Source organism: Malus domestica, chromosome 12 (assembly GCF_042453785.1).
Source record: "Malus domestica chromosome 12, GDT2T_hap1".
NCBI classification, from domain to species: domain Eukaryota; kingdom Viridiplantae; phylum Streptophyta; class Magnoliopsida; order Rosales; family Rosaceae; genus Malus; species Malus domestica.
Genome location: NC_091672.1, coordinates 19,032,805 through 19,048,785, shown reverse-complemented (window position 1 = coordinate 19,048,785; position 15,981 = coordinate 19,032,805). Strand labels below are relative to the sequence as shown.

General features: G+C 36.8%; 1 protein-coding gene and 1 pseudogene across 1 annotated transcript; both read left to right on the top strand.

Moving 5' to 3' along the window:
* Positions 1–476: 476 nt before the first annotated feature.
* On the top strand, positions 477–1,423 carry LOC103450176 (uncharacterized). The gene is made up of 2 exons (XM_008389488.1): positions 477–710; positions 950–1,423. Exons 1-2 carry the CDS (start codon positions 477–479, stop codon positions 1,421–1,423), a joined length of 708 nt encoding a protein of 235 aa, XP_008387710.1.
* Positions 1,424–4,248: 2,825 nt separating this feature from the next.
* Positions 4,249–10,377, top strand: LOC103423399 (TMV resistance protein N-like; annotated as a pseudogene).
* Positions 10,378–15,981: the final 5,604 nt, after the last annotated feature.

The window sequence follows — 15,981 nt, the reverse complement described above, 5'->3', positions numbered from 1 at the left end:
ACATAGAATATGACTTTGCATCCATTTTCATTGATTTCTCACGCTGAGCATATGAGCTCATGCAAGACAAAATATAATCGTTAGAGGAAACAATGTTACAACTCAAGTTTCAATCTCAACCATCCATCCTATACTACACTAAGATTAGAACACTTGTCACTCATCAAGCCCTATGAAACTTAACAAAATAATTACATTTATCACATAAGCTCAGCCTATGATATGAAGCATTACACTAATTAAACCTTGTAATCTTCCTCAAATCAGTTCTTCAATTTACACTCCAACAATGTTGGCCTAAGTATAAGGGTGGGTTAGGCTTTCGGGACCTTTATGCTTTGAACTTAGCCTCCTTGCGAAACAAGGGTGGAGGTTGATTCATAACCTAAACTCTTTAGTTGGTAGAGTTTTGAGAGCGAAATACTTCCCAAATGGTAATTTTTGGAATGTCATTGCCTACCTATTGCTTCCTATGTATGGAAGAGTATTATGCAGTCATGTTTATGTTTGAGCATGGTTTAAGATGGGCTATTGGTAATGGTGAAGTTGTTCGAATATGGAAGGATATATGGTTGCCTAGACCTCTTACATTTAAAATTCTTACACCGGCAACTCCTACTCTTGGAGAGCTGATGGTGAAGAATATAATCTCCATGGAAGATATGTGTTGGAAGATTGATTTGTTGCACCAATTGTTTGCAAAGGAAGAGGTTCATTATATTTGTTTGATCCCGCTTAGTTTTTGAAGGCTGCCTGATAGGTTGATGTGGCATTATGATAAGAAGGGGTTGTTCTCTGTCAAAAGTTCTTATAAAATGGCAATAAGAAGTGATGTTGCTCCAGTTTTATTGGCTTCTTCTTCATCGAATAATGGATGAGCTTAAGGTGGTCTGTGGCAGGCTATTTGGAAAGCACGAGTGTCGGTAAAAGTTAAATCCTGCGGGTGTAGGGTTTGTATGGATACTCTCCCAACAAGGACCAACCTGATAAAGAGGGAATTATGCTTGAAACTTCATGCCCGAGGTGTGGTGCGGTTGAAGAGACTGCACATCATGTTCTAAGGGATTATAATTTCTCTCGTGCAGTGTGGTTCACTGCACCAGTGGGTATGGGGACATTCGGAAGCCATGATGTCTCTTCAAAGAAGTGGTTGTTCCAGATTTGCGAGAACAAACAGGTGGATTTTGAGGTAGTACTACTACTAATGATGATTTGGGCCCTGTGGAAAGAAATGAATGGTGTGGTATGGGATGGGCATTTCTTCGAGCCTTTAGAGGTGGTTCAAAGAACGCTCAGCTGGCTATATGGTTTCCAGGTGGCCAACCAACCTAGCCAAGTGGAGGAGCCAAAACATCTGCGGTTATCATTTAGTGATCAGTGGTTTAAACTGAACGTTGATAGCACTGTGAAACTGAAAGATTGAGTTAGGAGTGTTGGAGGGGTGATCTGCAGGGAAGGAAAAGGATTCAGGGTGGCGGGGGTGTGGAGTTTCCAGGGCATTGCATCGGTCAAGCAAGTGGAACTCTTTGTTGTTAGGGAGGGCTTGCAACTCGTGAAAACACTGGGGTCCACGCATATTGTGGAGGAGACGGATTCAATGGAAGTGATGGCGGCATGTATGGATAGGTATATGGATCTTTCTATTCTCAGTTTTATTGCCAGGGATATCCATGAGATGATGGCTCGGTTTGAAGGCCATACTATTTTGTATGTCTCGAGAGGTTGTAATAAGATGGCCCATTGCCTCTCTAAGTCAAGTTTATATAGTCGTGATTCATTATTTTGATTCGAGGAACTCCCTGACGTCACTAGGGATGTACTTGATGAGTCAATATTATGTTATATATTTTATCCTGTTCTTAGTATAATTTGGTAATTATTTTGGTAGAATTTTGATATTTTGCTTTATATTTTCAATATAGGACATTCGACTTCCTTTGGATCAAAATATAATCAAACAGATGAATTTTGGAGTGATTTAAATTGGAGGACGTTCATGTGTCTCTTGGCTTGTATGTATCAAAATTTGGGATTTTTCTACCAAGCAGTTATTTTCTGGCGATTAAATGAAGGAGTAGTGCGTGTTATTGGAAAGTGACGTTTCTGGGCTTAAATTGCTTTTTTGGAGCCCAAGATGGCCTCAGATGGGTTCATGGCCTTCTAGAGATGTGTTTAGAATAGTTCAAGCTATAGATACAACTATTTTGGGCAAGTTTTGGAGCTGATATGGGTCCAAAACGTGGATGTGCAGATTTTTAGCCGAATTTACCAAGTCAATTTAAGATTATGTTTCCTTTTTTATTTCAATTTATTTAGTTTCCTAGTCTTATTCTAAGACCTTTTACTAGGAGGATTTTATTTAGAGTAGTATAAATAAGCCTTTTGGCAGACTTAGGGGTGGTTTGGGAGTGAGGTGCTTAAAAAAAAAACACCCATGAAATAAAACTGTTAGGGTTTTAGGTGTTTGGTAAACTGAAAAAAGGGCTTATTTTGGAAGCTGCTGTGAGAATAAGCTGAAATCAAAGGAAAAAGCTGAAGCTGCTATTTGTAGCTTTGAAAAACTGGCTTTTTTTTCAAAGCACACGGAGCTACAATGCTCCTTTAATGAAAAAACCCACTATCAGATTGTTTTTTTTTTTCAAAAGCATTTTTACAAAAAAGTTTACCAAACACTCTGCTGATTTATTTCACAGCCGCTTATTCTCACAGCACAGCCGCTTATTCTCACAGCAGCTTTTTTTTCAAAGCACAGCAATACCAAAATAACCAATAGGGTTTCTTGAGGACGTACGCAAGATTTGAGAAGAAGATTTTGGCTAGAGCTTAGAGATTTTCAAACTTTATTCTACAAGGTGTTTTCATTCTTTTTCTATTTCAATACAATTCTTTTGATTTTAATTATGAATATCCGTAACTAATTCTCTTTGCTAGGGTGAGGCCATGATTCTTAGCAAGAATATGTAGTCTCTTTTTAATTTTCTTATGAATTTATTCATGCAAGTTTTGGATTGTTAATTACTATACTTTAAACTATCTATTTGTCTTAGTGATTCGCGACTATTAGGATATTTAGAAAAATAATTTGATGCAATTTTGGTGGAGGGTTGTCCCTAAATTGACTAAGGCTTCTTATGGTTAACATGTGTAGCTACTTAGGATGGACGACACTTCTTAGGAGTTATACGGTTTTTCAAAAGGTTTTCACAAAACTTAATGAGTCTTGCATGTTCATATTCGAACTGGATGCCACGGACGGGTTGCATGTTAGATATACGTTCTATGTTGGAGGTTCCAAGTAGGGTATACTTTAGGAAAACCTAACCTTCAAAATATGCATGTGTAATTCATAAGGAATTAGAAAAACTATGTAGGATTATTAGGGTGACAGTGGAACCCTAGTATTTTTTCATTTTGAATTCTAAAAATTGTTTCCTTTTTCTTTCTCAAAAAATTGCAGATTTTAATAGCCTTTTTAATTAATTTCATTTTTCTAAATTTAGGTCATTAAATCACCCTTTTTCCATTTTTGTTTTTAAATAATTAACTAAAATTTTGGTTTTTCATAATTTTTTTAAAATAATCCTTGCGGAAAACGACTTTGCTGAAGCCGTTTATACTGCAACAACCTTATTCTCTTGCAAGTATTTTGTGTGATTTTAACCTTTTTGCGCAGGTACCTAAAAATCCTATCAGTACTCAACCAAGTCTTGGTCTCTTGACGAGTTTAGTAATGAATAAAGCTATCATTTCTTAAAAAATAATTTGACAACAGATTTAATGATGTGTCAAAATTGGCAGCACACAATAGATATGTCCATCCACATAAGATTGGCATATCAGTTGAAGCTTTTATCTGCCTACAAATTTTATCATGTGGCATTTCACTTAGAATTTGACATCTTCTTGGAGATGGTCTAAGGTACATGTACTACAACATAATGTCAGAATTTTAAGAATTAGTTAAATCCACTAGTCTGTCCCACTTAGTATATCTTAGTTCAAGTTGAAGGAGATTCAGACGAACTTAATTCAAGTTGAAGGAGATTCAGACTAACTTAATTCAAGTTGAAACTTAATTCAAGTTGAAGGATATTCAAACTAACTTAATTCAAGTTGAAGGAGATTCAAACTAACTTAATTCAAGTTGAAAGAGATTCAGACTAACTTAACTCAAGTTGAAGGAGATTCAGACTGACTATACCTATTTTGAGTTTTCCCCCGGAGACATTTTTATGGTCTTTCTCTCTCTCTCTCTCTCTCTCTCTCTCTCTCTCTCTCTTCCCGTTTTTCACACCGCCATGGAGGTTTCCCTATGCTCAAAATGGCAGGTACCCTTCCCTACATTTTTTAGTTTTTCTTTACATGATTTCATTTTGGAGTATTTTTCTTCATTGAACTGATTGAATCTCATGATTTTATTTTGTAGTATTTTTCTTCATTGAACTGATTGAATCTCATCAATTCTGCTAAAAAGCATGTATTTTTTTAATATTTTTAGTACATTTTTAGCTTGTTCGATTAGTTCTTAGAAAAATCCTGTTCATAAATTGTATGAAAATTACTTTAGAAGTGAAAAGTCAGCTTAAGTTTTAATGAATTCAGCAATGTACCACAAGTTTCTAATTTTTAATTAAACCCATGCCTTAGTTTTACTTAATTAGTTCAAATTCCTTGATGCTTTTGTAAATACTTATGTAATTTGAAGCAGGGTTTGTGAGTTTGGATTGTGGAGGTGAATTTTTAATGATGGTATGAGTATGGAGACTGCTACGGCGACAACTTATTGGTGATGAGATGCAGCTTGCCACGAATGCCGCCGCAGTGTCTTCTTCTTCTCCTGCCCGTCAATGGAAATACGAAGTTTTTCTAAGTTTCCGAGGGGAAGACACCCGCAAGAGTTTCGTCAGCCATATGTACACTGCATTACATAATAAAGGAATTCTGACCTTCAAAGATGACGAAAGGCTTGAGCACGGAAAATCCATTTCCACAGCACTTCTGAAAGCAATTGAGGAGTCAAAGCTTGCCCTTGTCATTCTTTCACCAAACTATGCCAATTCATCGTGGTGTTTGAATGAGCTTGTCAAGATTATGCAATGCAGAAAAGACATGGGGCAAGAAGTCGTGCCAATCTTTCACAACGTGGATCCGTCTGAGGTGCGCCACCAAACGGGAAGGTTCTTGCTGGCCGTGAGGAATGTAACGGAGCATGAAGAAGTTTGTTCTGAGGATAGGAACAACATAAACCGGTGGAGGGCTGCTTTGAGAGAGGTGGCTGGTCTTAAGGGCTGGGATTTACAACATTGTTAAGTATTTTGCACACAGTTAAATATCATAGTTTGGTATTATGCATTTTTGTATGCATTTTTAGCTAGTGTGTTGACTGATTTGCCATTGCCTAAATTATCAATTTTTGGATTTCAATTGTTGAAATGAACCAGTTTTCAGTAGCTTGTCAATGAGTAATGCTAGAAAGATTAAATTTGTAAACTAAATTTGCAAATTAAATGATGTGTCACCAATAGAAAATAAGCACGTTTATCAACGTTTAAGTAATAATTCAATCATCAACTTCTATGTCATTTAGTTTACAAAGTTTAGTCTATAAATTTAGTCTTCCTAGCATTACTCCTTGTTGATATCTGATTGATATATTGTTGATATCTAATTATGACTGGTTCAACAATTGAAATTTGTTTCTAATCATTTTAGCCAAATTCCTTTCTAGTTTTTTAGAGGTTAGCACACATTAGTTATGAAGGTTCTCCACCACAAAACTAATTGGCAATATGAGGAGTAGCCCAACCTCTTATAAACAACTCATGCAAAATCTCTTCTCCCATCAATGTGTGACTCATAGAGAAATATCATTAGACCGTAGTAACCTGCACAATATTAATTATTTATATTGTCTTATTCTGAAACTCTCATAGGGGAAACAGGTATTTTATGGTATTATCAAAGTTTCACAAATTGGGTTGCTCCCATAATATACAAGAAGAAGATACCTTGCATGGCATTCCCTCTGGGTATATGAATGCCTAAGTTTGACCAACCAAAACAAAATCTTGCATGAGAGCTGGTCCACCCTCTATTTTCAATCGGTTTTCGTATGGAACCTCCAAAGTACTTTTGTATACATATTTGATCATGCTGTTATATCTATGTTCTTTCTTCTTCATTTCAGGGTGGAGGCAGAACTTGTAGAATCCGTTGCCACATGGGTACTAAACCGTTCATTGTATGCATCTTCGACTGTCGACGAGGGCTTGGTAGGAATGGAATCTCGCATTGATAAAATACTACAAGATCACATTTGTGGATGGATGACTGACTGCGTACGCATTATAGGGATACATGGGATGCGAGGAATTGGAAAGACAACAGTTGCCCGAGCTGTTTATGATCAAATTTGTCACCACTATGAACGTAGCTGCTTTCTTTCCAATGTTAGATATGAAACTTCTAAAAACGGTCTAGTTTCTTTACAAGAAAAACTTCTCTCCAAAATCCTGGTGGAAAAAATTGGAAACATAGAGGTTGAGCATATAGGAGCTGCTATGATAAAAAAAACGGCTAGCGTTTCTCAAGGTGCTTCTTGTTGTTGATGATGTGGATCAATTAGCACAATTAGAAAAATTGGCTGGAGGTCACGACTGGTTTGGTCCAGGGAGTAGAATTATCATAACGAGTACAGATGAACATTTGTTGAAGGTGCATGCTGTTGATGGAATATACAATGCCACTGGCTTAGACCATGACGAGGCTCTTAAACTTTTGAGTTCAAAAGCGTTTAAGAAGGGCGATCACCGTGAAGATTATTTGAGTCTTTGCAGCGATATAGTACAGTATGCTGGTGGCCTTCCATTAGCTATCATTGTCGTAGGTTCCTTTCTATGTGGCAGAAGCACCCTCGAATGGAAAAGTGCCATAGATAGGCTGAGGAATACATCAGATAGAAGTATCATGGATGTTCTTCACATTAGTTTTGATGGACTAAGGGAAACAGAAAAAGAAATATTTCTACATATTGCATGCTTTTTTAAAGGGAAGGATAGGGTTCGTGTAACCGAGATACTAAACTATTGTAGGCTCTACCCTGAGATTGGGTTAACTATTCTTTCTGAGAAATCTCTTGTTACTTTTTCCGGCAACAAGTTGGAGATGCATGGTTTGCTACAAGAAATGGGATGGCAAATAGTTAGTCGAGAGTCGGCTACTGATCCAGGCAAACGTAGTAGGTTATGGTCTCATGAAGACATCCACAATGTGCTGACAAAAAATAAGGTAGAGCTATACTCTATTTACTTTCCTTGTATAATAATCTTCACTATACTTATTCTTGCTTTTGTATAATTAGGGAACAAACGTAGTTCAAGGGATAGTTATGGAGTTGCCTAAATTAGAAGTGGCTCATTGGAATCCAGAAGCATTCTCAAATTTGTCTCAACTTCGTTTTCTCCAAGTTCATAATGTGCATCCTTCCCAAGGCCTCACTTGTCTTCCGGAATCCTTGAGACTCCTCGAATGGACTGGGTATCCCTTAAGATCTCTCCCACAATATTTCCAACCAGATGAGCTGATTGAACTTAACTTGTGCCACAGCAACCTTGATCAGCTTTGGAAGGGAATAAAGGTATATGAATGTTTGTTAGCAGCCAATAATTTCTTCAATGAATAATTCAGTTGTATGTTTAGCATTGGTGGATTAATTTATTTTTTCTCTATACGTGTGGTGTGCATTGAACAGCGTTTTCCCAAGTTGAAGTTCATCAAAATCTGCCATTCTCACCGCATTTCTGAGACCCCAGACTTCACAGGTGTTCAGGAACTTGAGAGTTTAGATCTTGAAGGATGTAAAAACTTGGTTGGAATTCATCAGTCTCTTGGACTTCTCAAAAAGCTGACCCTCCTAAATCTTAAAGATTGCAAAAGTCTCGAGAGTCTGCCAGGAAAAATTGAAATGAAGTCTCTTGAAACTTTTATTTTTTCTGGCTGCTTAAAAGTCAAGCAGGTTCCTGAGTTTGGAAATATGCAACTTCTGTCAGTGCTTAAACTCGATGAAACTGCCATAGAAACAATACCGGAGTCAATTGAACACCTTAGTGGCCTTGTTACATTAGATCTAAGCAACTGCAAGGATCTAGTTTGTCTTCCAAGCACCATTAACAGATTGAAGTCTCTGAAAAATCTTAATCTTTCTGGATGCTTGAAACTTGGCGAAGAGCAGGAAAGCACGTTGGAGGTGGAGTGTTTGGAGAAGAATGATGACAGTAGAACTGCTGAAACAGAAGTGCCTAATTTTGGAGTGATGCAAAAAGTGAAGAAAGAACCAGTGACTTTCTGGTCGCCTTCATTTGGTCTGTGTAACTTAACAGATCTGAACCTAAGTAACTGTAAACTTCGGGAAGGAGCATTTCTCAATGGTCTTGGGGTCTTATCCTCACTAGTGGCATTGAATCTCAGCGGAAATAATTTTGTTAGTCTTCCATCAAGCATCCGATCCCTTGTTAAGCTTGAGAACATTAACGTCGAGAACTGCAAGAGACTTACAGAGCTGTCAGGTCTCCCATCAAATAGTAAATTGGATGTGAGGGCAGATGGTTGCTCGTCCCTTGAAATTTTCAATACATCCGAGCTCAATGTATTGGAGAAATCATATTTCAATTTCCTCAACTGCTTCAAACTAAATGACAACCAAAGTTTACTTAATATGTCATATGAAATGCTGAAGAAATTCCTTCATCAGGTGAGATCTCTCTCTCTCTCTCTCTGTCTCTCTCTCTCTCTCGTGTAGTTGTGTGTGATACTTTTATATCAGTTAATAGCATTCGAATTTTGATTCACACAGGGAACCTCTAGTGCAAGAGAAACTTTCCAAATTGCAATTCCTGGAAGTGAAATTCCAAAGTGGTTCAGCCATCAAAGCAATGTTGGGAGTTCATTAACCATGGACCTACCTCCACTTTGGAATAACAGTAAATTCATGGGATACGCTCTGTGTGCTGTTTTTGTACTAGACGAGCATTGTGTGGTTGATGAACACGATACATTTCAATTTAAAACTTTCCATGCTACACATCATCTTGTGTGTCGATTGAAACACAATGGAAAACAATCAGAAGTATGTGGCACACAGCCTGCCTTTCGCTTTAGCGAAAAGTTTTGCCAGGTTGATTCAGATCACCTTTGGATGTTCTATGTATCCCGTGATAAATACTTTGGCACGGACTGGCATGACAGTTGCAGTCAGATTAAGTTCTTGTTTGAAACCAGAGGGCCAGGCTTGAAGGTGAAGAAGTGCGGAGTCCGGTTGATATACAAGCAAGATGTGCAAGCTCTACAATCTGAAAGTGCCACTGTTAATACATCAATTTTTCCAGTTGAGGAGGATGTCGTCAAAACGATCGTTGATAACGTGACTCACACTTCCTCGGACATGACATTACATCAAAGGGAATGGCAACTTGTCCATTCTAACGGTTTTTCTCATTCTGTGGGCATAAATGAGGACATAACCAAACGTGCTTCATCGGACTCCTTTCTACAGTGGACACAATGGCAACTGCTGGATTCCATCCTCCCAACAGGCGGTTTTACTCATTCTTTTGGTCTCGAGGCTGCTATCCAAGCTCGCGTAGTGTCTAGTCCCGAAGATCTACAAACCTTTATAATCCGTCTGTTGGAAAATACAGGAAGCTTGCTCCTTCCGTTTGTGTATTCTACAACAATATCACCTAATCTAGAGACCACTCGCAAACTCGATAAGATGTTGGATGCAATGCTTACCGATGAAGTGGTTAGAAAGGCATCGTTTTCAAAAGGCTCGGAACTAATGAGGGTGGCTGCAGCTGTGTACGTAGAAATACCGTCTGTTAAATCTACGATGGAAGCTTGTTTAAGTTCCGGGGACGTTTCTTTTCACCATGCTCATGCATTTGGTCCTATATGTGGACTGCTAGGGTTGGATAGCACTACTACTCAAAGAGCGTACATGTTTATTACAATGAGAGATGTCATTTCTGCTGCAACAAGGCTCAATCTGGTAGGCCCCCCTTGGTGCGGCTGTGCTGCAGCATAAGCTTGCTTCCGGCGCCGCTGAAGCTATACTTAATCGGTGGAAAGACCGCCCAGTTGAGGAAGCATCGCAAGCTTTTTCTTTGCCCCATATTTAGGCTCATACAACTTGATCTTAATAATGATTTTTATTTCGTTCTCGGGATCTTACTGCAAACACTCGATAATTTTTTTTAAGAAGATTTAATGAAATTTTGTTTTCGTACGACGATATGTTTATGCCAAGGTACATGAAGAAATAAATTAGTACTGAACTTGTCATTCATGCAATTTGAATATAAGACATTCTTGCGATTCGAATCTAAGACTTTTTACTTGCAATTAAAGAGGAATAAATATACATTAGGGGTAGTATTAAATAGCTTAATGACTTTCTAAATAAAGAATCGAAGTTTGCTGGAGTTGTCGCCGTAGAAATTACAAGAGAAGTCTAGACTATTCCTCTTCACGTAAACCATGGTAGACCAGTGAGTAAACCCTTCATTTTCTCCACAACGTTACTAACGTCCAATGTCATTGGTGGCAGAAGATAATGAGATGTATATTTATGGTAAAATAAATATTCGCTATCATCCTTACAGAAAATTACAAAATTTCAAATGAGAGGCTTATCACGAGTTAAAAGAAGATGGTGAAAAATAAGCAGGACTAGAAAAAGGAAATGAATAGAATTGGAATAATATGACAAAAGTGGAGCTACACAACATCGACAACATGATGAAAGTCTAAAAGAACTGGCAACAGATAAGCAAAAAAATAAAAAACAACACAATAAATAGCAAGCGGAGAATCCCTCCTAGTTGCATCAATCATCAAATAAAATGCAAATATCATTGCGAGACCATCTATGATGAATGGAAAAATGGCAAAAGAATAAATAAAGAAGAAAATTGACTCATTATGGACATTTCACATGAACTTGAAAGGGGTTTTCATTAAAGCTCCCTATAATTAATTCTTCTATCTTTGATTTGGATAAGATTTGGGAGTTGACACGAATTTTTTGTTCAAACTGAATTTAGTGAATTATCCAATACAATTATAGACCCACATAAGACCAGACTTTAAAATAGTCAAATAATATTGTAAGCCCTTTTTTAGATTTTGAGGGCTCTGTGCAATCTTATAAAATGACCCATCCTTGAGATAGTTTTCCAAAAAAAAAAGTAGGACAATGTATTGATGCTAGAAAACCATAACTTATATCAAAACTTTGGGACTCATTGATTATAAGTTTACAAATGTCATTAAATAATAAGTAAAACGACCTATAAACATAACCTTCACTAAATAATAAAAAATAGTTCAATCTTAAACAACCAAACAAGAAAAAAAAAAAAAAAAGCTTAAAAAACTCTTAACTTTAAAAGTTTCACTTGAGCATTATTATATAGGGGTGTGCTATCCACACACCCCATTTTACTTCTCACACACCCCTTGATAATTTTTGTCTGTTGATTTTCTTCAATTCATCCGATCTGACGGCTGAAAATTAAAAAGATGTGTGAGAAGTAAAAGGAGGTGTGTGGATATCACACCCCTATTATATAATAAAGCTTTTTAAAATAAAAAAAAAATCGTTTTTAAGGGTGGTGTTAGTGGCACTTCAAATATCTCATTATGATCTCTAAATTTTTATATTAGAAAGAAAATACACTTATAAGGAGTGTATAATGAGATTTTAAAGTGCTAATAAAAGTATTTACTATATTGTTGGTATTTAATTTTGACCAATTCAGCAATTGAGATTTGATTTCTAATCATTTTAGCCAAATTCCTTTCTAGTTTTTTAGAGGTTAGCAAGTATTAGTTCAATTTGGTATGAGCTTATAACATTAACTATATCCTACCAAGTTGGAAGTGATAAGTTTATTTCATATCTAAATCTTGTTGAAGGTAAAAGACGGATTAGATATGAAGGAAACTTATCACTTCCAACTTAGTAGGTTTGAAAGGGAGAAGTATCTGTTACCTATAAATAACTACTTCATCTCCCACCTTTAACTTGAATAAGATTTGGGAGTTGACATGAATTGCTTGTTCAAGTTGAATTTAGTGAATTATCCACTACAATCATAGACCCAAGCGAGACCATACTTTTAAATAAAGTCAAGTAATGTTGTGACTTGTTTCTACTAGACACTCGGGTTCAAGAAATTTGTACCCACCATTAAATCATTATCCAATAGTAAGTGATCTTTTAACTTTTATTGTTGTACTTTCTCATCCACTGTTGAATTAAGATCGAACGAGACTCAATAATATTAATTGCTTCAACTCACCTTCATTACCAAAGTTTTATCAAAGCACCCAAGAAGAGGGCACAAAAACAAGCACACTAACTGCCAATGGGTCCAATCCATCCATTCCCACCAAATAGAGTTAGTAGCAGAATGGATGACTTTTAGGGAGCTCAACTGAAGTTTAGTTTGAAAACCACCGCAACTAGTTGATAAGAATTCTTGAACCTACGGTTCTTTTGCCTCATTTGATGCAATAAACGGTAGCAGCATGACACACTCATAACGCTATAGACGAATGAGATTTTTCCTTCCAACGAGGATCTTCCCACAAAATAAGAAGATTCCACTTTATTGTATTTGACATAAATTTATGTTGTGATTCACAAAATTAAGTTGTTGACTAGCTTTTCAAATCCAATTTAGTGTGCAAAGAAAGTTAAAATATATTTCAATTCTAATCCTTCTCGTAGAAAGACTAGTCACTAGTACAAAAACATACTTGCGCGGTGGAGCAAATTAAGTTGCGCAAGGTTAGTTTGCGCAACATTGACAACTAAGCGTCGTGCAAGGACATTTTGCACGATGAGACTTTGCGCGACGAAGACTGCTGTTGCGCAAACCAGTTTTGTGCAATGAAGGTGTACATTCGTCGCGCAAAACAGTTTCGCGCGACGCGGTGCGTAGCCCAAGTTTTTGGCGCCAAACCAAGCCTTCCACTGCATTTTTCCTAACATTGCGCGACGAAGGTGTGCATTCGTCGCGCAAAACCCTAAACCTTAAACCCCGAAAGCCAAACCAAGCCTTCCACCGCCTTTTCCCCAACATTGCGCGATGAAGGTGTGCATTCGTTGTGCAAAACTATTTTGCAGAACGGCAATCTTCGTCGCGCAAAATGAAAACAGAAATTTCACTTGTGTATATACTTGCGTGACGTGACAATGGGATTGTTGTGCAAACATACTTTGTGCGATGCACCAACCAATGCGTTACACAAAGACTACTTGCACAATGCACCAACCAATGCGTCACGCAAAGAGTGTTTGCGCGACAAACAAACTTCGTCGCGCAAAGGGTTTTTGTGGTCCACTTGTGTAAATATTTTAAATGACGATCAAATTAGTTCATTGTATTCATATAAGATCAAGGAGTGTAACTGTAAAAAATTATCAAAATTAGAGTTAAAATAACTGTTAAATTGTGATTTTTCGTTTATAACCGTTGAAAAGTTTTGTCCCGTTACTTGATCTCTAAATGTTTGTTTGTTGCGATGGTGTATGCGATATCGAAGTATATACAAACAAGTTTAACGGTTGGATTGTTGAAACTAGTTTCATAGAATGCATATCCTATCAAAACAATAAATTCACTAACACTTGGAGTTTATTTATACTTTCATTAAGTATAACATAAGATTTTGTGGCATCCACTAGTGTAAATATTTTATATTGACGATCGAATTAGTTTATTGTATTCATATAGGATCAAGGAATGTAGTTGTAAAAAATCATCAAAATCGGAGTTAAAACTACCGTTAAATCATGATTTTTCGTTTATAACCGTTGAAATTTTTTGTCCCATTACTTGATCTCTGAATGATTGTTTGGTGCGATTTTTGGCGTATGCAATCTTGAAGTATATATAAACAAGTTTGATGGTTGGATAGTTGAAACTAGTTTCATAGAATGCGTATCCCATCAAAATAATAGATTCACTAGCACTTGGAGTTTATTTATACTTTCATTAAGTATAATATAAGATTTTATGGTATCCACTAGTGTAAATATTTTAAATTGATGATCGAATTAATTTATTGTATTCGTATAGGATCAAGGAGTGTAGCTGTAAAAAATCATCAAAATCGGAGTTAAAACTATTGTTAAATCGTGATTTTTCGTTTATAACTGTTGAAAAGTTTTGTCCCGTTACTTGGTCTTTGAATGTTTGTTTGTTGCGATTTTTGGCGTTTGCGATCTCGAAGGAACAAATTTGACAATTGGATCATTGAAACTAGTTTCGTAGAATCCGTATCCCATCAAAACAATATATTCACTAACACTGGAGTTTATTTATACTTTCATTAAGTATAACATAAGATTTTGTGGTATCCACTAGTATAAATATTTTAAATTGACGATCGAATTAGTTTATTGTATTCATATAGGATCAAGGAGTGTAGCTGTAAAAAAATCATCAAAATCGGAGTTAAAACTACTATTAAATCATGATTTTTCGTTTATAACCTATTACTTGATCTCTGAATTTGTTTGTTGCAATTTTTGACGTATGCGATCTCAAAGTATATACAAACAAGTTTGACTGTGACACCCCGATCCCGACATACGACCAGATTCGACATGTAACGTCACCAAATACCTGTATCTCTAGCATAACCCTCCTTCGGGAAATGGCAAAACACAACTTAAGATCCAACTGCATAATAATTCTTCGTAGACTTTATGGCTGCATCTAACATTTTCGTTAGACTGCCTATGTACCCTAAATAGGGATCAAGCCATTCGTAGTTCATCATTTCACTATACTCGAACATTTATCACATAAATCGCTATGTCTCAACAATATATCACAATGCATACCATGCAATATGTTCAAGAACCGATGATGAAACACAATATTCTTCTCAAGCCACATTGATCAACTAGAATAATCATAATAATAACATTCATATCCAAAGTCATTCTGCAATCCCGTCAATTAATCAATTCATGAATAAAAAATGCATGCTCTTAGCATTTATTTACGTTAATCAATCAATACGATAACTTATCATTTCACGAATTTAACTAAGGAACTCTATATAATTCCCTACTTGGATTATGAGTAATAAACATGGTAATTCTAATTTATATTCGCAAGGTCTATTAGGGTTAATTCCCATCCACTCGAATCTAGGGTTCTAGACTAATCTTATGGATATGAGAAAGAGCAAGGATTCTGGACTACTCAACGGAATCCAACAATCTGGGGTTCCGGACCACTCAACGGAACTAAAATACCAAGATGATTCTCGTAATCTACCCAAACCTGTCATATGTACAATCATGCCTACGTCAAGGAGATGGCACGCTAGGCAAATTAGACACTCGGATAAGTTGCGAAGCTCGAGTGAGTGACAATAATACAAGTATATGATATCCAGTAAAAACAGGCCATCGATCACAATCTATAAACATCAAATATAGAATCATGCTTTATGAAATCATAATCATGTCGCTGAAAATTCCAAAGGAGTCACCCAGACATCCAACGGTTTTTCTAATTTAAACCACACGATTAAAAAAAAACCACCGTTCATATGTACATTAAAAACTAGGGCTAGAGGGACGCAGTTCGGCTGAAGCCTACATAAGTAACCAAACACGAAGTGGCCCTCCCAAAGCAGATTAACCAAGTAGAGCCACCCCTGAGAAAGTAACCAAGTAGGCAGTGACATCCTAATGCGGATTAACCAAGCAGAGTCACTCCTATAGCTGTTAGGAAGTGATCACCCAATGCGGATTAACCAAGCATGATCACTCCTAAGCATACATGGCTATAAGGATTGCCCAACGCGGATTAACCAAGCGCGATCCACATATAGTATGGTCCCCCAATGCGGATTAACTAAGCAGAACCACTAGTGACCCCCCAATGCGGATTAACC

Excerpts from the sequence above, each read along its gene's own strand:
- LOC103450176 (XM_008389488.1), top strand. The coding sequence starts at position 477 with ATGGAAGAGTATTATGCAGTCATGTTTATGTTTGAGCATGGTTTAAGA. Across the intron at positions 711-949 it reads AATTGTTTGCAAAGGAAGAG|GGTTTGTATGGATACTCTCC; the intron begins GTTCATTATATT and ends CTGCGGGTGTAG.